The sequence below is a fragment of the Tympanuchus pallidicinctus genome, unplaced genomic scaffold, assembly GCF_026119805.1.
Source record: "Tympanuchus pallidicinctus isolate F22 unplaced genomic scaffold, pur_lepc_1.0 scaffold1, whole genome shotgun sequence".
NCBI classification, from domain to species: domain Eukaryota; kingdom Metazoa; phylum Chordata; class Aves; order Galliformes; family Phasianidae; genus Tympanuchus; species Tympanuchus pallidicinctus.
The window spans coordinates 60,475,816-60,500,281 of NW_026294618.1; the positions used below are offsets into that span (position 1 = coordinate 60,475,816).

General features: G+C 36.3%; 1 protein-coding gene across 3 annotated transcripts in view; it reads left to right on the top strand.

Annotated features, from left to right (window-relative positions):
* RGS17 (regulator of G protein signaling 17) overlaps positions 1-22,833 on the top strand; it is a 67,643-nt gene extending 44,810 nt beyond the window's left edge. For 2 of the 3 annotated variants that reach the window (XM_052694553.1, XM_052694543.1), the window contains exons 3-5: positions 13,890-13,979; positions 17,364-17,598; positions 20,226-22,833. In XM_052694553.1, the coding sequence (XP_052550513.1) occupies positions 13,890-13,979; positions 17,364-17,598; positions 20,226-20,414 (514 nt within the window). In that variant the 3' untranslated portion in view covers positions 20,415-22,833. The remainder of the gene's footprint in view (positions 1-13,889; positions 13,980-17,363; positions 17,599-20,225) is intronic. The other variant, XM_052694562.1, reaches the window with a different exon arrangement.
* The last annotated feature ends 1,633 nt before the right edge of the window (positions 22,834-24,466 follow it).

A 24,466-nucleotide genomic window follows, 5' to 3' on the forward strand; every position in this document is an offset into this window, starting at 1 on the left:
CTGCAAGAAATCAAAAGACCAGCAGCAAACAAAAAAGACAGCAGAAATAAAATTTACAAAGTAGAGTTGAATGTAAAATCGTCTAAAGGAGGTTAAAAATTCAGCAGTAAAATCTCATGAGAACCTGCCTCTGTCACTTTGGAGCCCTGTTCTAAAATGCCCAAGTTTGTCTTATCTCCCCTAGTCAAAAAGTAGTCTAGAAATCCCTATTTTCAATACCATCCATTGTTTTTTGTCTTTCTGCGTGTTCTTCTCAGTCCCCTGACATCTACCTCCAAAGACCACTGCAGAATGCCTTGTGCAGCTCTGGAACAGTCAGTGGCTCACAGCAAAAACAAGTCTCATAGGTCACTTGCTACAGAGGTGCAGAATCATTGCCGTGATGAGACACGTAAAGTAAATCTGAGTCAAGAACTTCTATAGGATAAAGCATTAAGCTACACACTGCATGTATTTTGGCAAATGTTTGCAAAGAGATAGTCACTAAGATGCTGCTGGTCTACCATAAAATCATAGCGGAAGCATAAAGATATATAAGGCATCGCACTGAAGTTCAGCACATAAAAATTATTCTAAATTAGTTTTCAGTCAGGAACCCTGGTTTGAAAAAACCTTTACCATCATAACTGATGTTATAAGAGTTTCTGTTTTCAAAGGTATTATGTTCCTCACCATTACAAAATAGAAGTCTAATCTGAGGAGCAGAGCTGTAGCTTATCATGGCTCTCAAGCCAGTGATAGAATTCTCATTAACATCAAAACCAGTACTGGGCTCTCTTCAACAAGCACCACAGTGTCAGGATTAGATTCTTAATATTTTAAACTGTGAAATTTATTTCATATTGAGAAATAGAGGCTCAAGTATTTAGTAGCATTTTACCCGTCTGTGCTAACACAAGCGGGTTAGAGAAGGGGTAGAACATAACCATAATATATTAGTAACTTTTTAATAAATTTCTCCAACTTCACAAACCAAATGCATATATTTTCATGTATAATACTGCTAAGATTATTCAAAAAGCAGAGTCTAAATATAAATAGTCCTATTTCATGAAAATAATTCTGCAAAGAAAATTGGAATGCAAGAAAAAAAAAAAATCAGAACCACAATCTTCCTAACTGAAGAATAAATACATGCTCAGAAGGGATTTGGAATTACACAAGGCTCATTTTAATTCAGCCATACATAAGATGCTGACAGTAGCTCCTTAGAAGGAGAACACAGACTAAATCTAGTTAACTTTAGAAAATGATCTTGATTTTGTCCTGGCACAGAGTGCAGGGTGTATTCAGGGACGCCTGCTATGAGGAGAATAGGGGGAGAGGAGGCAGTGGCTGAATCACCATCAGTGGGCTACAGCAATTTGATGAGTCCTTTGAGGCTCTTTCAGAGATGGATAGCTTCAGAACATCAGCATCTTGGCTCTCCCTTGCCACTCATACCCATTTCCCACCTGCCTGAGCCCAAATGCTGTTCACCCTGATAATGTCTGCAGATTGTTAGCTGAAGGAGGATTTATAATGTCAGGACAGATTTTCTGTCACTAATACATAGCTTGACTGTTGCTGTGAGAAAAAAAAAAAAAAAAGAAAAGAAAAATAAGAAAAGAAAAAACAACCCATAATAAAGACAAGAGTGCTGAGGATGCTTGAGTCCAGTTTGTGTTACAGTTTGAATGATTTTCAGCTGTTAGGAGTTCGGAGCTTTTGACATCTCCCCAGATGGGGATCAGTCTTCTTTTCTTTCACTCTCACTCTTGTTTTTCCCTTTCTTGAAAACTGGACAATAATGTATTTACTCAAGAAGGCATTAACTTAGGAGTCTATGGAAAACAGAAATGAAGATGTGGATCAAAATGGGTCTGACATCAAAATCTGAGCTCAACTGAGGCATGTTCATAGACGGTGTCATTTTAAAGGATCAAAAGTGACCTTGCAAATTCTCAGAACTTCTATCATCATGCAGTGTAAGAAGGACCTGAATATTTAAATGCAGAACTACAACAACAAAATCTTATTTAAATTAAAAACACTGGCTGCATCTGTGTTAGCAAACTAAAGGAGGCCAGCATATAGTAGGAGTCCAGGCAATCATATGGTACTGTTAAACTGTTAAAAGTTGTTAACTCCCTGGTGAACTTTTGGCACAATTTCAGCCACCTGTCACAGGTGCAGAAACCAACCCTGTTTTGGGTATAGGCTTTATGGACTAGAGACACGGGGTGCCAGTCAGCTTCAGGGCCAGAAAACTTTCCCAGCCCAGGAAGAATAAATGCAGTCTGCAGTTTCAAGCTGAAAGAGGAAAAAAATAGGCTACTTAAATCTGTTCGTAGCAAAACTCCCATCTTCTGAAGGCTTATTTTTTAACCATGTATCATTGCAAATCGGTTTAAAATGTCAGTTAAAACAGGAATAAATGCCTAGTGCTTTTAAGGGAAAAAATGAGAGAATGTATTATGGAAATAAGGCTGCACCCCTAGCAGATAACACTTACGCGATGGAGATCCTCTCAGTAGAAAGTGGGTCAGATATTCATTATGGGAGGCAGAAAGGCAAGATGAGAATCTTCTCTAGTCATTCATGATAGCTCCATACCATGCATATACCATGCATATTGGTCTAGAAGGCAACTCCAATTTAAGGAGCTGATTTACGGCCTGATACCAGCAAGTGCTGAGCATGTGCTTTGGAGTCTTCATAGATATCTTCAGTTCCTTTTGATATCCATGTTGAAAGTGCTTTTCAGCTCATGGCCTTGTCTAACAACATTTGAAAACCATCTGTTAATGCCCATGCTAGGATGTTAAATGGAAGATCTCTATCTTACTTGGCCCAAGTTAATTTCATCTGATAAAGTGTTCATAAACATTATGGTAGGAATTATGCTTTCCGTACATGTAAAGCCCTCTTTAAATGAGGAACTTCACAACACCTTTTAAAAGGTATGAATTTAGTATGAATGCTCCCATGTATCTTCTCCCATTTGAAAATGAACACTAAATCTTCAATTCTTGACTGTTTCTGCTATTCTCATTTCTTTAAGAACAATCAAAACTGCTATGGAAATCAATACTCCATAGGTCCATTTATATCAATAAACTGAGACAATTAGGCTTGCTTGCTACAGGATTGGAGGTCTTTTATTCATCCAGTTACATTTTCAAATAATGTATGTAATTTCTATTTCTTCGAACACTAGGCAACTGTCACTTTTAATTTTCGTAAATACATGAAGGAATTGCTTGCAAAATAGCTGTAGCCAAGAGTACAGATAATGTAGATTCACTAGTAATTGGATATATCCATTGTACAGGACAGAATGTGAATGGTAATCTTATTCAGAAGGAAGGAAGGAAACTGACAGCCAAGCTAGTGATCTGTTGGATGACCTGACAAGAAAAATACAGGCTGATGTTGAATTCAGCCTAAAGCTGAAACTAGCCCTACCGTAACAAAACAAACCAGAGTAATTCCACTACGAATCAATGGCAAGATAACTTATTCATATTATAGCAAAGTATTTCTTACCTATACAGAAAATACATTCTGTAAGTGAGACAAAAAAAAAAAAAAGAATTAACCTAGATGAGACTCAAAGTTTCCAAAAGATGTAATACCTTCTGGTGTGGCTATCATTATGAAAAAGTAATCTAGCCTCCTTGCAGTGGAATCTAACATAGCATATTTTTCTTACAGATTTTCAGAAGAACAAAATACTTCTGAGAAAAAAATAGCAAGTTTAGGAAAGTTGGACTGCTCTAAGTCACCAGTTCTTTCCTCTCTTGACAGTAACAGTGAAAGTCTAAGTTTGAGGGAGATACTGTCCTTTATTTCTGGAGTTCAAGTACAGTGCACGCTGGTAGATTCCATCTGCTTTTGGATGCCTGCTGAGCTGCAGTGTCTGTAGCCAGGTAGATTAAATCAGTCACACAAGGAGAGAGGAGAAAAGCAAGTTCAGCAAGCCTTGGCTTTCTGAAAGGCTGTCCATTAAAAGGACAAGTCTACTTTCACATGCCCTTTAGCCTTCATTTACTCTCACTGGCCTTGAGAACATTTCCCTCTTCCATCCAGAAAAAATAAGACATTCCAAAATGTAAATATTGTTACATTTTTTTACATAGCCCCTAAGTATATTTTCAGTTGCAGTCTTTCTGTAAATGCAATTCTAATAAATGTGATGTTTTTGGCACTGGTGGTCATGCTTGGAGTGCAGTGCTCAGTTCTTGGCTTCCCAGTGCAAGAGAGACATAGAGCTGCTGGAGAGAGTCCAGTGAAGGACCACTGAAATGATGATAGGACTGGAGCATCTTTTCTCCGAGGGAAAGTTGAAGGAGTAGGGGCTGTGCACAAAGACCTAAAGGGAGGGTACAAAAAAGACGGAGACAAGATCTTTTCAGTGGTATCCATGCCAGCAGAAGAGGCAATGGGAACAAACTGGAATACAGGAAATTCCAGCCAAACACCAGGAAACACTTCCTTACTGTGCAGATGGTGGAGCACTGGGACATGCTGGCCAGAGAAGCTGTGCTGTCTCCTCCTTGGAGATCTCCAAACTCCACCTGGACATGGCCCCGGTCACCCTGCTCTGGGTGTCCCTTCTTGAAGAGGGGTTGGGTCAGGTCCCAGCCAGCCTCAGCCAGTCTGTGATATTTTGATTTTGGCTTGAGTGGGCAAAAACTAATCCCAGATTTTGAATGTTTGCAAAACATTTGTTATTGTGGAGATATATATATATATATATATATATATATATATATATATATATATATGTGGGTATCTCAGGAGAATGTCCCTTCTGCTAAGGTTCATTTCTCCACTGCTAAGCTGCTTCTTCACATTTTCTAAAAGAGGAAAGTCAGTTGAAAAATTGCATCAGTGATCAAATTGCAAATATCTGTCTGTGATGGAAGATACATCAACACTTGAATTATTGATTCTACAAGGCCTTGCTTTCAAATTCTTCTTTGGGTTCAAAAGGAAAATGCATAATTTGGACAAATTTGAAAGCTTGTCTGCCAAATTTACAGAGTTCAACTTTTATGGAAAATACAGCAGGATGATATAGCTCATGGCATTGAAAAGAGTCTGTTAGTCCAGCTGTCCCTTAAGAAGAGAAGAGATTACCGTATTATAGATCTGTTCCATTTAAAATCGTTAAATATGTTAGAGAGTAGAGTAGAACACTGCAAATTTGTTAAAACCTTCTTTATGCTTTACTGAGCCCCTATGACTTACTTTAGCTTAGCATTCATATTTCAGTAAGGATAATTTACTTTCACAGAGGCATGTGGGATGCAATTTAATAACCTTATATAATGATCTTACATAAACTCAAAAATCTTGTCCAAGACTTCTCATTAACAAAGAGATTATTATACTCTTAAGCACTAGATCACTTGGGTTTAATTCTGCTTTTACTTGGGCTGAGGAGTAGTACAACACAAATAAGAATATCCGAACAGAGCAAAATGCCTTAACTGATCAGAGTCTAATACAGTGAGATGATCCAGATAGTTTAAACATTAATTTTCTCTGATCTCATTTTTCTGTTATGGTTTGTAGTCACATCTGTAATGACTTTGACCAATTACCCTGAATCCGGCACAATATTAAGGAGCCACTGCTTTTGAAAAGCAAATAGCAATTCAGCCTGCTCTCCCCCACATTCAAAGCATGTCAGAAACGTACAATCTCAGATAAGCAGAGAAGTTTCTTATTTATCAGGAGGAAGTTCACGGTTCTGAATTACAGTAGGATTAATTTTATCATCATCCTATGAACAAAATAATCTGCAGACCTTAGTTCAGATTTTCACAATGAAGAAAGGTAAGACCCCCCGACTTGCCTTAATCTGTCATGTTTTTAAAGTGTTTTTTTAAACTTTCACATTTCTCATAGGACTAGAAGCTAGCTCTTCACACAGAAAAGTCCAAAGTGCAAATGCAGCAATATGGAACAAGTACAGAAGAATTGTCAGCAATTCCTTATCACATCTTCATTACTGCTGCAGTGTAGGTGTTAGAAACACTGCAACAAACAGAACAACATACTAGAGTGTGTAGGCACAGGATTTTTTGACCACATCTGTTTACTCCTGTCTCCACATTTCACAGCTATACATACCATCAGTGCCACTCATCTAGTTCAGGTAAGTAACAGTATTAAAAAGGAAAAAAAGATCAGAAAAAAATTAGGTTTTGTTGTGTTTCGGGATTTTGATGCTTTAAGATATTGCTCTTCAAGCTTCTCTCCACATTGCTTAGCATAAACATGATTCTGAATGAAAGGTGAAAAAGTATTTGCAGGAGAGATAATAAACTAATAAATCTGAAGTATTTTGAAGTTAAGAATTGTACATTCTGGATTTTCTGGTTAATTGTTTTCTTACTAGAAAATAACTTATAATCAGAAATCTTACTGGGGAGAACATCTCCTATGACAGAATGTAACTTTTTGAGTTTTTTAAAGTTAAGCTATTTAATAAAGCTAAGCACAATATTTCATTTAAATATATCTTGGATCTCATTACCTGGAAATAAATACAAACAGTTAAAATAACAGTTACTAACAATGAATGAAACCAAAACTATAGGTTGTTTTACTGCATAATCAGAGCATTGATTTTAAGAACATCAAACAAATCACAAAATTTGAAGAGTCTGAAATTTTTTCAGAAACATCGTTTTGTGGGAAATCTGGTGTCTAAAATTGAATTGAATTGAATTGAAGTGTCTTTGACTGTCAAATTTGTATCCAACACAAACTTGGTTGCAGTCATCTGCTTTCTCTACCACATCACAGCAGAAGGGTCTGTGAAATAACTTCTGTACTCATTAGCAAAAATCAGTGCAGGAAATTTCCACCTTAAGCTCCCCAATGGCCTACAGGATTTACAGTATGCAGAAAGATTCATATGGGAGCCAGAAGACTGCCTGCATTTACAATTACTGGATCTTGAGCACTCAGTTTTTCAGTTGAAAGGACATTCACAGCACATGTAAGTGCTCAACTGTCTGTTACACATTGTTTCTCAGCTCTATGCTCTTCAAAAAAAGAGATGGGAAAAGGGGAAAATTCTGAAGTACACCACATTACAATGCAGAAAACTGAATTGAAAAGAAATAATACCACCAAGGAAAACTGGAAAGGGAGCCATTGGAAGAAACAAAGTGTCTGTTTTTATTATCTGTCTCATTTTTATTTTACCTTTTGTGATGTATGAGGAAAAAAAAAAATCAGAAGCCAGTTATCATCTAGTTATCATTGTGGCTTTTATGGTTGCAGGTCAGAGTGATGCGATCACAGAAAAAGCTGACCACGTGAGCTGGAAGGTTTATGACTACACATTCTTTCCACCTTCTGAAGCTTTAAAATACTGGAGGATTTTTAGCTGCAACATAAAATCTCCAGGATGCTAAACTTGCAAATGCTTGCTTTATTTAAAAACAGAAGAAGCCAAAACAGAATGTTTGCATTTTTTTTCTTACATGAAGTAAACCTTGCAGACATTTTTTTAATACATTTTTTAGCTGAGTCCAAGGTGGACTCCAGGTTTGTTTCCTTTTTTTTTTTTTTCTTGTAGAAACAGTTTGGATTATAAATGTCTCTTGCACCATTTTTTCACGTAGCGCAAATGTTACTCTGGCACTTAGGAAACTTAGCACCACAGGTACCTGGACCTTTTGAAATGACATTCTAGTTTCAGTGGACGCTTCCAAGTAGGCTGATTATAGCCTTCTAGCCTTATGGTAATTATTGGCTTTTCCCCAGCAGGCATCCTTCCTATGACAGTCTACTAAATATACTCTCCATCATTTAGTTTTAAACATAAGACAGTTCACTACCTCCAAGAGGGATGTAGCTATTTTTACACTAGGATTCTAACATGTTTTCAACAAAATTTTACATCCTGTATTTCTTCACTGAATTCAGTGAAGATCTGTTAATCTTATTAAAGAATTAGAGTGGACAAAAACTGTATGACAAATGCATTATTTTATTTTATTTTTTAATCTGTTTCACCTTTGCAACGAAGATGATGATGTTCTGTTGAATCAGATAAGGTCAGATTCTGATCACCTTAAGTAAGTGATTCCCAAGGCTCTTGACTGCTATTTCCCCTTCAAAGATTCTCACAGGCAACCAATGAAAATATATTGAAATACCAAATTTGCAGTTTTTACTGGTTCACATCTTTCAGTGAGCTAAATATTCATAACTTACGCTGACCTTGTCACCAGAATCTCTGCTCTAGACCACCACACAAGCCAGACTTTAGCACTACTAATTTGGTGAAGATTGCTCTGCACTTTTAAGATTTGCATATATTAAAATTACAACAATCTAAGTGATTTAGTCTGTCTTTCTATTCTTATTGACAAAGTTGGATATTAGGAAAAAATTCTTTTCAGAAAAATCAGTGAAGTATTGGAACAGGCTGAGCAGGCAATTGGTGAAGTTACTGTCCCTGGAGATGTTCAATAAAAAGGGGTAAATGTCACAGTGAGTGAGATGATCTTCTCATAAGAATCTGCAATATGTGGTTTTGAAGTCTGATGCATCCCCTTTCTCTCTATTACAGCCAGTAGCACACAAGATATAATGTAACCTGAGCCTATGAAAATATCTACTGCAAGACTTCACTTCTTCATAAAAAACAGTACTCTAGTTGAAGTTTTTTTCTTATTCACTTATTGTAACAAAAATGAACCCTTGGAAGCATTCTTCACTCAGCTAGCAATTAAAAAAAAAAGTTATCTTTGGATGATATTGCTCAGGTAAAATTTCTATTTGATGGATGCCTATTTTTTACAACATTAGATGTGAGATAGAAGATAGCATTACTGACTAGACTCTGCCTAAGTAATTTTGAGATTGACATAGCTGTATTGTTCTTTACAAATGGATCATGAAGATATTGCTGTTATTTCTCATCATTATTAATGTATACAATATAGCAAATTCACACTCTGGTCGTAAGCACAGCCATGCCTTCGATGCCTTCAGGCATCAGTTTCCATCTACTAGAAAAACAAGGTGTCAGAAAGAAAAAATTCTGTTTCATAAAGAAATTAAAGAGTGCCAGTATAGTTGTCTGCTTTAGTGCTACACAGCATCACAGAGCAACATCTCTGATTTCCACTGGATCATGCTGCAGCACAGAATCACACAGAATCACAGAATTGTAGGGGTTGGAAGGGACCTCCAGAGATCATCGAGTGCAGCCCCCCTGCCAAAGCAGGTTCCTTACCAGGTTCCCTACACCAGGTCGCACAAGTAGGCGTCCAGGCAAGAAGAATATCTTCAGAGAAGGAGACTCCACAACCGCCCTGGGCAGCCTGTTCCAGTGCTCCGTCACCCTCACCATAAAGAAGTTCTTGCACACATTTGTGCGGAACTTCCTATGCTCCAGCACATGAACAGAGCTGTGCAAACAGCTGATTTTTCAGTGACCAAAGTATTGAACCGAAGTGTTGAAGAAAGTCTGATCAAGGTGATCCACAACCAAAAATAACAGGAGATACCAGTCTGAACTTCTTCTGCATCTGAATTAAAAATAGGAAAATACGTTTCTGTTCATATAACTTATTTTATGTCAGATGCTTATAATAGAAGTAAAGGAATCAAAGATCTGGAGATGAAGCTAAAAAAATCAGCAAAAGAATAAACTAAAAACTTCAACAAACAACTAGGAATTGAACAAAGATCTCCTGAATAGCAACTCAGTAGCCTACCACAACGTCCCAGTTTGATTTCTACTGCATATCTTCATGGCAGCACAGTAAAGGCTACTAAGGGTATGGGCTTTCATCGTGACAGTGTTTTCAGTGCCAGAAAAGTTTTGGTTCATTAGTTTGTTGCAAAAATGTTGTGATAATATATTGCATATGATGCATATAATGAGTAAATAGTAACTGTTGGTAGCCATACACATCTAATATCAGTCTTAGCATCTGTCACTATGGAAGTTTTCTTGCCATAACAGCAATTTCACTGATTCACTAGATGTAGGCACTAATATGTGCCACACTGAGCTTTAGGAAGCAATGAAAAATTATTAATAGACTAAATACACAGTAAGTGGAAGATGAGGTCCAGTATCTAAATAATTGTTAGTTTCCTATTGACAGTAGAGGTAAGTGCAGAAGCAGGGAAGCTAGGCAACTTTTAACGTTCTACCCATGGATGGAAATGCCTTGAGGACAGGTAATGAGATCTTTGCTCTTAGCTTGGCTTTTATTACTTACCATACATCAATGGGCTCATGATTTAGTGAAATAATTATTCAACAGAACAACTATTCAATTGCTGAACATGAATATGAACAGGTGAATAATCCCAATAGTTTAACTGTATATGTGGTTACGTTTTCAATTTGTATACTTCTTCAAACTGTCTCTGTTCAAAAACATTTTTACTTATAAAGTTTCTAAAGTAGCACAATACAAAGGCACTGACTTCAAACAGAAACTATTCATAAGGATACATCTGCAGAAGTTAAAACATCTACTGCTTTTATAAAAGTCAGGAACCCAAGATATATTTGAAAGCTACATAAAGATCAGGTCATCTGGGCTTACTGAAATACTTCTTACCACACTCTCCAGAGCAATAAAACAAGCATAAAATTGGGTAAAAGACACCTTCCAAAGGAACAGAAACAAACCATTGCTTGTACTTTCTACTTATTCTCTTCCTTTAGACATCTCAAATTTTCACTTTTTAAGGCCTCATTAGTTTTGTTTTAGTTTTATCATGGACATTTTAGGTCTCTAAAGATATTTGTTGGATGTACTATAAATAATAACAGGCACCATGTAAGTTATTTTAAAACAGATGTGTTAAAATAACTAAAAAACCTCCCTTTTATTTGACTACTTTTTTTATAAGATAAATAAACTATTTCCTCTTCTTAAATCCTTAAATATCCAAGATCATTTTTTAATCTCTATCCTGTTACTTTTAATATTTAGTTGCTATGCTAGACAGCATAATTCTTCTGCTATAGTCAGCTAGCTCCCATGATGGAACTGTGTGTGAAGGATATGCAGAGTGCCTTTCCCACTGAGGACTGCTTGAATTCCACAGGGGAATGTGAGCAGATGGGCTATTTTCAACTGAAGATAGCAACTTAGCAAATAACAATGCCATGCTGTCATTTTGATGTGAAAGGTAGCAGTGTGTTACTGTGATTAGTATTATTTAAGGGCTGCTTTCAAGTTAGCTTTACAGTCAAAAATGTGTAAATATTTAATTTTTTTTCTAAGCAAACACAAACCAGTTCCTTGAGTGGAAACAGAACATGTCTGAATTGAATGTACTACTGAGTTAAAATGATGGTTTCTTTCACAGGAAAAACATATCAAAAGAAATGTATCCGATGGAACTCCAGTCTTGACAGATGTAGATAAATAGGAATTAAAATACAGGACTAGTGGTTGTCACTGGAAACATAACTCAGAATTTAGTCCATGGTGTATTATAAATTTAGCACAGTTTTAACTACAATACCTAAATTTGAAAAATTGCTCCAACCAAATATAACACCTCTTTAGAGTCTTCCCTGTTTCACAGCACCGTCTAACCAACTGTTGGCCTTCAGTGTAAATGCTGAGATAAAGGAATCAGATCCATCTACCAGAAAACTGTATTATGCATTCTGGACCCACTATCTGAACTTTTTACCAACATGTAATCCTACAGACAATCCAGATGCACGAGACTGATCCATTACTCCTGTGGTAAAAAGTACAATGAGGTCAACGTGGATTTCCTGTCTATTTTATCTATTTTTCTTTCTTGTTTACCACTCACTACTTGTCTTCCCCTTTCATCCACCCATATTGGTTTTCCAAAGTTTTGCAGAGATTCTGCATGAGCACAACAATCAGCATCTGACCCCAGACATCAAATTAAATTAGGAGGGTAGATTTACTGCTCTCACATGAGTCACATTCTACTTCCAGTAAGATTCTGCATCCAAACCTTGAGATAAGTCTACTGTGCAGTAGCAACAATCGTCTCAGTGCAGTTTAGCTGCTGTTTATGTGATAGGAGAAAGAAAACAGGCAGCCACTTCTAAGACTCAAGTAAACACCCTGTTGCATTCCCAAAGAACACAAGCTGTTTCCTGCTTCCTTCCACTGTCTCTCTTTTCCAGGGACTAAAGGACTGACAGTTCTTCCAACCCAGCAGAAAACACAAATGAGGCTCTACTGGAGATTGCAAAGGAGGGAGGGAGAGCAGCTTTGTGACTTCTCTGCTTCTCTCTCAGCCCTACTTTGTGCTCCACCCAGACACAAAGTGAACCCTAAGCAGTTACATGTCTGGACTTAAAGATTACAAGACAGAAAGCAAATGGCTCCTTTTACTCTCCTTCTATATATGGAACTCCCATCGCTTTCCATGGGTGCTCCCTTTATAGACAGACAAACATCAGGTCAGAGGAGATGGAAGAGCTTTTTACCTGCCAATCCCAGAGTTCAGGATGTGTTGTTTCTCCTGCAGCAGTTGATGACATCCTAAAACCTTAGCAGCACTGGAGCTGCATTCCTACGCTGTAACAGGGGAAGCAGGACCAAAGGCCTGAACTAAGGTCTTGGCAGGTAAGTGAAGGAACAGCAAGCATCAAACAGCTTTATTTAGAAGTTTACATCTTTGTAATGTTTAAGTCTTAATATGTGCTCTGCTTTACCTGGGAGCTTAAACTGACAATTTTCAAAAAGTAGTTGAGATCACCCATTAACTCTGACAGATGCTTGAAAACATATTGATAAAACTCAGAAATGCAAAGGTGCCGGAAGAAAAGTCATTTGTACTAAAAATGTCCCAAAGTTGGGATTTTTTAGAACTGAGTACAAATTATTCTGATTAATGCAGGAGGGAAAGCTTTACAGTATCAGCATACTTTTGCATATCTCTGCTTAGAATGATTGAGAGCATCACTGTATGATAGAACCTAGATATTAAAAATTAGAGCATCCTTGGGTCTGAGTGGGAGGATTTTTTTTGCTTGGCTGCTTGTTTTCTCTCAATTGAACACCTGGGGAATACCCAGTTAAGGGAAGTTACCTTCTTACTACTTTCCACTTCTTAAGCTTTATTATTGGAACCACGGTTCCTGTATGAATACATAAGTTATTCAAAATGCACATTATTTCAGTAATCATTAGGGACTGTATTTTTTCTCTGTCAGTACCATGGTACAGAACACGCATAGAGAGCATTCATAGAAAAGTAAGTGATGCAAATTACCAGCTCAAAATCGGCAACAACAAAGCAAGAAACACCTCATATTAAGGAAGTCTCTTTTCTTGTAAGATTTGCTTCTAATAACATGAGGGCAACAGAAGCCTTTCATTTGAAAGGACGGAAACTTTTATATTTTGGAATGAAAAAGAAATTTGAATTAGATGAAATTGCAAGGAAATGCCACATGTTAAGTTCTGTATCCAAGCCATATACTGACTCCATATCCAAGAGACTAAAAAGGGAATGTTCATAAAGAACTGGTGGAATAGCAATATCTCATCAGTTCAGATATTCTTATCCCCCTTATCCTTATTGTTACTAACATTATTCACGATTTACTAAGTAAACTCACTCCAAACATGATCTCTGACTTTTTGTCCAACTTTCAGTGGATAAACTGTCAGTTTAAAAAAAAAATCATACATTCTAATAACACATGTTAATTAATATTCACCATTATTACAGGAAAAAAATTGTTGTCGAAAAATTTCTCTCCGAAAGTTGGGTATAAATTTTAGTGGTAAGAGTGAAAAATTACACTTGAAATATGTTTATAGCTTTTGAAAGTTTGCATTATTGTAGTCGTTGTTTTAAACTAACATTCTCTAGACAAAATAAAGTGTTGTACTACATTGCAGCCTCACTGTTAGGAATGAAGATAGAGGAGACAATGCAGGAAGACCAACACATACAACCAAAATGGAAAGCATCCAAGTTATTGAAGAATGGTAAGTTGCTGAAACTTTGTTCAGTTATTTTTTTTTTAATTTACCTGTAACTAATTTGCCTTGTTTTTTTTAGACTTCTAAAATGATTCAAAATCATTTTACATTATCATGTAATGCTAACAGTGCCTTACTGACAGTTTCATATTTATGAGTACAAAGCAATGGAGAGAAACAGAAGATGCGTGAAAACAGTTAAATCGATCCATGGGCCTCTGCTGTTTGTGGAATCGTTTTCTTCTACTTACCCTGTCAAGAAGGAAAAATAACTTGGACAAAAGTGTATTTTACAGTCAGAATTTTTAACATGCTTAATTTTTGTACATCAGCTTGGTTTATGGTTTTACATGAATTGCCTAAGGAAACACACATCTTGAGAGACAGGCGTACATATTCTGAAAGTCTGAGCTTCTGTTTCTGTTTGAAGGTTGTGCAAATATTTGTTGTGTTGGGAAAAACCTGAACTTGTGGCTTTAAGTTCTTTAATCCCATAAAAAGTAAATTAAAACTTAATTCAGGAGGATATGATTGAATTTAAAAGCAACACAAACAAAATATCTCAGTACCACCATTGTTTTTCATGTTTTGAAAGGATAAATAAAAAAACTTCCACAAAATACAAAAGCACTATAGACTTCTCCCCTTACTGACAGAGAACATGTAGTGAACTGACTTGACAGATTTTTTTTTTTTTTCTTTATATGAGAATGTCTTAATTGTTTATATCCTCCAGTTGTTTTATGCTGAACTTTAGTACAGTTGAGCACCCTGGAATTCAGGTCACCTGCAAAGAATTTACAGAAGCACTCCATCATGATGAATCTGTTTACTTCATGACATTCCCTGCTGGGATTAAATGTTTCGCAGATTTTAACGCTGCAGCTTTGTAGCTTTGCTTTGCAAAGGAAGTACAAAGCTTAATGAAAGAGCTCACTAATGGTCCAGATCTTGAATTCTGGGGAGTTTATCAACATCGTTGTTGGTGTTAGGCAGAAGAAAGGAAGACTGAATGGTCTGTCAGTGGAATATTAAGAGTGCAGGGGTGTGGCTTCACATGAAGAAGTCGTGGTTAATTCAAAGCTGTGAATTAACAGCTCCCTGCCTTCAGAGATTTGCCTTCTGTGCTGTCCTTCTGCTCCCTCCTCTTCTGCCTCCCCACCACTAACTGTACCCCAGCTGATACTTATCTGAGCTGATTCAACTCAAAAGAAAGAGGTGGAGGTAGCAGGTAAAGAGATTGTTTAGGTAAAAATTAATCCTAAATAATTTAATTCACCTCGGCCATGTTATAAAACTGCATCTTGCATAACTTAAGGTACTGGTACAGTAACTCTAGATCATAACATAGGCCAGCTGAATTTAGTCTATGGCAAAACCTATAGTTTCCCATCGACTGCTAGTGAAACTTATATGAACTTATTAGGTAAAATTCAAACAAGGGCCAAGTATAACCTCAGCAGTGCAGCTACTCACAGATCCACTTCAAAAGCTTTGGAGGTAAAGAGATGTGTTTATACCTTGTTTTGTCTATACCAGCTCTTAAGTTAGTAGATTCTGCAGAAACTGCCAGTTTTTGTTGCAAAAAATGGAGGAGGTGTGAGCAGAAGGGTGCAAGGACTGCAGAATGGCCCTTGTCCTGTCCTCAGTGTCCCATTTTATATGATGTACTCCAGTTGTAACTGACTGGCGCTGCTCTCAGCACACATCAGGCCTGTTCTGTGTGTCATGGCTATACCTGAGCAGCAGGTAAGAGAACATCCATAGGTTTAAATATCCTATCTCAGTGCTGACCTCTTCTTTCATGTACCTAGGAACAAGGAACATTTAGACACTGCCCTGATGCATTGTTTAGGCTGCCTTTCATGTCTAACAAATTTAAGACTTCAACAAAGGAGTTTTCTCCTATTTCCCAAGATCAAGATAAGTTATTTAGACATAAATGAGACTTAGTTTATCAAATTGGAGATTCTGCATGATTCTCTTTTTAAGCTAATCTAGTTGTATACCACAGGGCTGTTATTCACAAATCTCCTCAGGAAACTGGCATTTTGGAGGGGGAATGGGAAATCAGTTTTTAATGAAATGATATACCTTACAGATGTTTTACATCTTAATAGATGAAACTCGATCAAAATGGCCTTACTCTGTATTTTTTCATATATTTTTATATTCATCCAACTGCAGTAAAGATATTTTCCAAACTGATAACTAGGCAACATGGATTGCTTGCCAGCTCCACCCTTTCCAGCAGATTCATTTCACTTTCTTCAGAGAGAAGACTTTTCACCATAAAATCTGCATGTTTATACTTTTTTGTTTTTCTGTTTAGTTTAAATGTTAAATCCTTTCTCATTTATTAGATCTTTTAGTCTGCCAAAAAAGTGTCATAAATAGCTTCCTGACACCCACTCTGTCTTGCATGCAGACTATCAGTTGAAAAATGAACTTAAAATTATATGGACAAATGTCACTTATTGTGCAACATGATTACAAAGACAGTGTTAACAGCAGACTCTAAAATTCTTGTGTTGTATTCTATCAGGAAGGGGAGGATGAGCACTCAAAGTGTGAAACCATGCTTAGCTGTTGTTAAGTAACTTGAGTATGACCTTCTCAGACTTTTCATTTGTACCTTATGGATTAGTGGCAAAGACTGGTCTTCTGTTCATTCACTCATCCTGTGCATCCTGTTATGAGCTGTAAATAGCCTCCTTCAGAAAATGGAATAAGGATTTTTTCCCATTTCTTCTCTCTCCAGTTTTGCCAGAAACATCCATCACATCTTGTGCCAGTAAATCATCATTCAGGTCAATAGCACCAGAGAGAAGCTTAGCAACCCTTAGGTACAAGCACAGAGAAATATGCTAATTTAAAAGCTCTCTGAATTACTATTTTGTTGGCCTTCATTAGTATGCTCCTGACTGCCAAGAACCTTTTGTTTTTCCCGTCTTTGCTGAACCAAATTGTGTGGCAGGCAGAGATTGGCCAAATCTTATCAGAAGCAGGCAGAGACATGAGGTGTCCCTCAAGCCTGACAGGACAGAGAACCCACTGTCAGCTGCCTGCATTCATATCTCCTTTAACTGCAGGGCAGGAATTCACTTCTGTCACTGGATTTTTCTTTAGTCTGATGGTGAACAACACAAGTAGAAAACTTGCAGAAAGCCAAGTGCATGTCTCTTAATATTAAACACATTTAGTGGGCTATTGAGATAATGAATGAGCAAGTGAAGAGTGAACAAATTTCTCCTGTCACTGCTGAAGCCTTGTTGATTCTGGTTTTCACTTTGGACTGAAGTACAGCAGAAAGGATAAATTTTGGACAAATGTATGAAAACACTGTTACAAAAATAGAAACATATTTGTAATGATATTTTGCTTTTGCAGCCAAAACCCTACTGCAGATGAAATTTTGTCTTGGGCTCAGAATTTTGACAAGATGATGAAAACACCAGCTGGGAGGAACCTTTTTAGAGAGTTTCTTCGAACAGAGTATAGTGAAGAGAACCTGCTTTTTTGGCTTGCATGTGAAGATCTAAAGAAGGAACAGAACAAGAAAGTTATTGAAGAAAAAGCAAGACTTATATATGAAGATTACATTTCTATACTTTCACCAAAAGAGGTAAAGCCGTAAATGTTTGATTGGCTTCTCCTATTCCAGAGCAGACATGCTAAATCTGGATTGCCAGAAAGGGTCGAAAAGTCTGCCTGATCTGTCAGATGAGAGCAATTCTCAGTATAGGAGATTAAATGAGAAAGAGAGGGATGGAACATGTGCTGACATAAGGACCGAGCTGTTTAGAATCACTGGCCACAACTCCTCAAAGCTCTCTGTACAAGAGGAATGAAAGGGAAATTCCAGAAACAGAAGGGTAAGAAACAGGAAAGCTTCTTTAGTAATGCAACTTGCCTGCCAAAGACACGAAGTACATCATGAAAATGGATTTCTGGAGAAATGACGCCAAAATATTCAGCAACATATGACAAATAAAATAATATTTAACATGGTATTTAAATAATGGAATAGATTCACAATTAGTGTCCTGTACAACACAGGGGGATTTAAGTCAGAATAATAACAGATTTATCTGGTGCAACAGCTGTCTGGGGAAAGAAGCAAAATTTGCTTTGGTTATTCCTAGATACAATCAAAATAGTCTAAGAATTGTGATCACATATTTCCTCTAATGAAAAGTGTGATAATATCCAGGAAATTATAAACAGTTTTCTTCAGTTCTCCAACTGAAATGATTTTCAAATGGAGTGGAGTAAAAGCATCAAATCACAGTTTGGAACAGACAAATATATAGATATACAAAAGACAGATAAATAAATATGCAGGCATTGTAGAAGAGTTTCTTAGGCTACGTTCGTCACGTTTAGTTAGTCACATTTAGCAACTCTTCTTTGTTTCTGTGTGTGTTAATTTATGCTTACTTATGGACCTTGCTTGCTACATTTTACCTTTGTACTGTTTTTAGTAATAATTTGCAATTTCATCCTTATGAAGGAAACCCACAGCCATTTAAAACTCCCTTACATTCTCTGTAAAATAGTGTATGTTTTAACTTTGAAGTGAGATAACTGTGAATACAGCAAGCTACTGTATTTCTGACAGTATATATGTGTATCTAGTATACACATATTTACTATATGCCCTGTTGCTTTCCAAAGCCAATAGGAACCAGCAGCTAAGACTAAAAAACTCTTTTTGGACTTAGGATTTAAGAAAACTGCTCACAAACTTCATGCCCTGTACACGCAAGGATGTCATCAACCCAACTTCTCCTGCCCCTACTGGAAACCATATGAGGCAAATGAGAACAGTTTGCAATGCTTTAGATCAGAATGGGAGCTTTAAAGTTCTCAGTCATTCCAGCATCCTATTCCAGATGAAACTTTGGCATAGGAGCTGAAATATTCAGCCTTGTTCAGTGATGAAATCACTGAGGCAGGATGTGCTAAACAAATACCTTGTACACATCTATGTACCAAAGAGATAACTTTAATAATTGCAATTAGTATTGCCATATGGCTTTAGTGAGTCACTGAAAAACTACAATGTGAATTAAGAGATCCATAATTAATTTGTTTCATTCTATAATGGCAATTAATTTTTACAGTATTCAATAGCAAAGAAACACCACTATCCTGCCAAATGTGAGCTTTCTTGTTTGAGCCATTTTGCTTGGTAATGAGGAATCTGTTGGCTAGCCTCATGAACTGATCTTGCTAAGATATGTGCCTGCATGCACATGTCAGAGGGAAGCAATTGCTTAAATCTTAATGTGTATTTTCCTCATAAGTTTAAATCATAGTAGCTTAGCTCATCCTTGCTCAGTATTTCTATAGTAGATGTTCTATTGTTTTTCTTAGATGAGAAAACCCTTGCTGGTTCCAGTGCTGGTCCCTGCTATAGCCATTCTGCTTAATCCAGAAAGCACTAATTTTATTGTTTACATTTTTTTTTACTAGAGTTTAGTAACCTGTATATCCACTCCAACTTCTAAATGATAATCTAAAATCATCTGTGCATTCTTCCCAAGCATAATATGCCATTTTCTGACTAGGAAATTAAATTAGAAGTTAAAACTGAAACTTTCTTACAACTTCAGTGGGGACACATGACAACCTGTAAGTATAAATTCCCAGATGAAAAGAAGAGCAAATCTGAAATATCCAATATTAATGGGGAGATTAATTAAAAAAAAAAAAAATCTGGCTAACTTGTGAGTTATAAGTGTAGCAAATGAAAAAAAAAATGGAAAAAAAATAGTCTGTGACACATTCAGAGGAGAATGCTGAATAAGAAGCTTCTACATATTGAAGCACTACTGATCAGAAAAAACAACAACAACATTTCAGCTCTCCAAAAAAGGGTCATTCAACATTCCTTTTGAGAAATATGTCTAAATATGTAAAAAGTAAAATGTTTCAGCGTATAATAACTTATTTTGGGAAATCCAGGTTAATGCAGAACTTTATTTAGTAGCACTGTATTGTTAAATAGAAGTATTTCATCTTACAGCTATTAAGATGGATGCAAAGACCACAGCAAAACTGAAATAAAGTCAACCATCTGAGTTTGAAATCACGTGTGTGCATTTTAGAACAATGGCTCTGAAAGTCAGAATATACCTTGAATAAAGCAATGAACCTGACATGTTCAACAAACCATATGAAATAAAGAGATTTCTACTACCTTTCCAACATTGCTATATAATATCCATCTGTTCTCATCTTCTTCAGGTTAGTCTTGACTCCCGGGTGAGAGAAGTGATCAACAGAAACTTGCTGGATCCCAGTCCTCATATGTATGAAGATGCCCAACTCCAGATATACACCTTAATGCATAGAGACTCTTTCCCGAGGTTCTTGAACTCTCAAATTTATAAGTCTCTTGTTGAAAGTATTACAGGCTCTACTTCTGAAACTTAGTTTTAATTTTAATTTTCAAATAAAATAACTTGATCTTTTCGGGGGTGGGCGGGACAGAAGAAAAGTAGTTTATTAACATCTGGAGCTGGGTTCCTGGAGAACTACACTTTAGCTCTACTCAGGCTACTGTGAAGAAAACAAATACATACTATGGTCTCTGTCTACATTTTTACCAAGGTCCTCCTTGCCTGAAATAGCATGGGAGGCAAACAACGGATTTGCCAAAATACATTTGTTTCACAACCCTTTCACCCAACTGCAGTCAAGATTGCAATGATGTATTTGTAGTTTTATGAACAGTCTCCTTGTGTATCCTCACACTGCATGTGCAAGGTAAAACTGCTTCACTTACCACTTAGTTGTTGCAATATTTAATCCAATAACATAAATTATATCTGTATTTAAGAACTTTTTTGTGCAATACAGTCTAATGGTACATAGAAACAACTGCAGCAAACCAGAAAGAGGCTTGCATTTTTTAACATCACTAACTGAAAAAAGCCAATTTTTAAGGTGTAGCATTACTCAACATGCTCTACTGAGTACAATACACTGACTTTTCGAAGCCAATATTTCTGTATAGAAAAAGAAAGAGCTATTTATCACTGTTTATTTAAAATAAATCACATGGAGGATTCCTCTGGTTGTTCACTGCCAAAACTGTGGCATTTTCATTACAGAGTTTGCAATGTCAAAAAAAAAAAAAAAAAAAAAAAAAGCACAAACCACTAAAAGGGATCCGTATCTGGGTGACACAATCTATGCGCTGATATTGTTTAATTGTTAAAAGAACAAAGATTTTCAATGTACATTTCAGATGTCAGATACTGTAATTGATTTATTAAAGACTGGCTATCCAGTTCTAACACTGTTGTATAATGTTATGTACTTCAGCAAAAAAAAAAAAAAGAAAAAAGAAAAAAGAAAAAAAATAAGAAAACAAAAAACAAACACAGAAAGCTTGATAATTTAGTTTTTTTTTTTAATAAAGAAATTTAATAAAAAATTGCCTACATGTAGCATTTTAGAGCATTTTAGAACATTTTGATGAATTGCATTTGTCCTGTAAGATTCTTTTTTTCTTTCTTTTTTTTTTTTTTTAAGGCTAAATCCAGTCAAAAAATGTTTTTAAGCAAAGTAATGTTTTACAAGGTGGTCGGTTAAAGAAGACTTAGCTTCTGGCCTCATTGATTTTGAGTAACTCCTTGAGAACAAGGAGTTTGGAATGTAATATTAAACCAAATTTCAAGGGCTCCTAAATCTGCAGTTCTTACCCAAGCAAAATGCCTACTGAAACTCAATGGGTATCTTTCCTGGGTAGAGAGTCCTGTATTGAGCCCTAAATGAGAGCTAATGCAGCGCAGTTCTCCAATCACTTTTCTGCCATGGTGGTTTTAGTAAGTGTTTGCTTGGCCTTTTTATCCAAAAATGTCCAATTTTAGGATGCATTTTGATGTTTAAAAAGAGAGTGACTTGGAACTTAAAAAAACCAACATCGTCATACCTACCATATATGAGACAAATGAGTGTTCACATCCCTCACAAACTGCTAAAGATAAACCATGAGATTGTTTTGAACACTAGTTAAATATATATATGTATGTATGTTTGTATATATATATATTTAACACTGTCAGCTCTGGTCTTGTACTAATACTTTAGAGGCAAGGTTCTTCTCACTTTCCTAGGACTAAACACAACATACTCCCATTGCTTTTGATGGGTCCAAAAGGTCTTACAGTTGTGTAACTAAGTGGAATCTAGCCCCAGCAAACTTGGCTCCAACCAGCAAGCTACTCCTTGGTGCCAGCTCTTGCTGAAATCGCTGCTACCGAGGCTGCTCTGGCTCTACACAGTAGCTGGTAGGAAACAGGTATTAGTTTATTTTCTGGGGCTTATTTTTTCCTTTATTTTACTACCTCTCTCTCTCTCTCTTTTTTTTCCTCTTAATTTATTGAACATGCTTCAAATAGCAAGTTGGGGAATTTTTTAGTCATTCTTTTTACTTGAAACCTGTGTGCTTTTTTTGGATATATAAGAACAATTTAACAAACTGTTTCTTAAACTCATTTGGTTTTGTAATTTATATAGAATTCAGGAGATGATTAAAAGGGCTATTCTCTATTCCCTATGCAACTATTTTAACTGTTGTAGTGTTTGACAGAATGGGATCTAAAAAAAAAAAACTACAAAGTGGAAAACAAATCTGTTTACAGTGGCGTTGCTGACTATCCTACCATATTCAGCACTTTTAAATATTGTTATTTATGAAAATGTAGTTTAAAATGCAAGACAAAGTATTTATAAATGTTTCTTTTAATAAATAACTGTTTTGTCTGAAAGTGTTATTGTGTTATGACAACTTTATTCATGTTGGTTAGTTACTTACCATTATGAATAAAATATTCAATTATTATAATGATAGAGTAATAGCTATGATGTTTACAAATCCTGAGGGGGGAGAAGTCAGTGAGAAAGGACTGCCTCCTTCTACTGTGAAATACTGTTAGAAGAATGATTTTTTCTGGCTTTTTTTCTTAACTGGAATTTAACTATGGTCCTACATATGTCTAGTATCATTTAATACCAGTTATATTTACTGTGATACTAAACATATACAGCATCATATATGTATATACTTACATAGTGTAATTTCAAGTTGGTTGGTGTTTGAGGCACAAACATTTGGTTCACACATCTAAACAATGTGTAAGACAAAACTGCATGCAAAAACCTTTACGAATGTAGACTTACATATTCTTAATGTTACTATTTGATGGTGACCTGCTAGTCATAATCTATCTTTATAAGATATTTCACATAGGGTAGAAGTTCTTGTCAGAAAAGACAAGTCATCCTTTCAAGGACATTTTTAAAGCTAACTGTGTGGGCCCTAAAATATTACCTGGATTTCTAGCTAAAGATTCCAAAACCTGTATTTGGAAACTGTTACATCATTTTGACAAATATTACACCAGTCTTCAGTGTAATACTGCAATGAAATCACGTTCAAAATTTCTTGTCTTAAATCCTCTATTTGGAGGGGTTTATAAACTGAACATAACTTGTATGAAGTTTCTTTCTTGGAGCAAATGCTCATATTAAGATGATTAATAGACATTTCATCTATCAGTTTGGGTTTCCCAAAATTTTATGAAAAAATGAATATAGTCCGAATGGACAACAACTTGTGCCATAACATGATCTCATTGCCTGTCATGCAGTTCTTTGAACACAAAATGTAAAACAGTCAAGCTATTAAACTGATTAATTGTGCATGCAGTGTACAATACACTTTGAAAAACTGCCTAAATACACTTATTCTATAGCCTGGAATAAAATAAGTATGTATTTAACTTGTATTTCAGTTTTTCATGAGAATGTATATAGCACTATGGAATGTGAGTTACGTTTTTTGTCATTTTTGTCTGGTGTTCGAGCTTTTCCGTCAAGCAGAGCACAATGCCAAATAGACACAAATAAGCAGAGCATGTGGGTACACTCGTAAGACCCTCAGGTTTGGAAGATACTTGAGTATATGTTGTATTTTGCACACATTCAACTTAGTGATGTGCATCTGAGCTGAAAGTGGTTTGAAATGCCCAGGATAAAATAAAACCACAGAAAACACCAAAAGTATCTAAGTTAGCTTGAAGACACATATGTATGGAAGAGACCTCAGTGTCCACTGGCCAGACCAGGCAGGGCAGAATGCCCTGGAAATGCGTCCACACTGTCTCAGACTCATCCAAGCATCAGTGGAACCCACAAAACCCTTCACAGCACCACAGAATCAGTGACTCACAGAGAGTTGATAGAAATCACACATTAATTATATCCTGCTTTAAATTGAAAGTATGCAGAAGTGTCTGCTAGGCTGTGATCTAAACAACAATATACAGTAGACCTTCATCAAGGTCATCAAATAAATGGGGTTTGAACTGTCATTTGATGCCAGACTTGCATCAGTAGTGAACACAACAACCATTTGCCTGTGAATAGTATATAAAAGAGGTGAGAAGGCCTTTGTAAGTAGCTGGCTGGTCTTACTG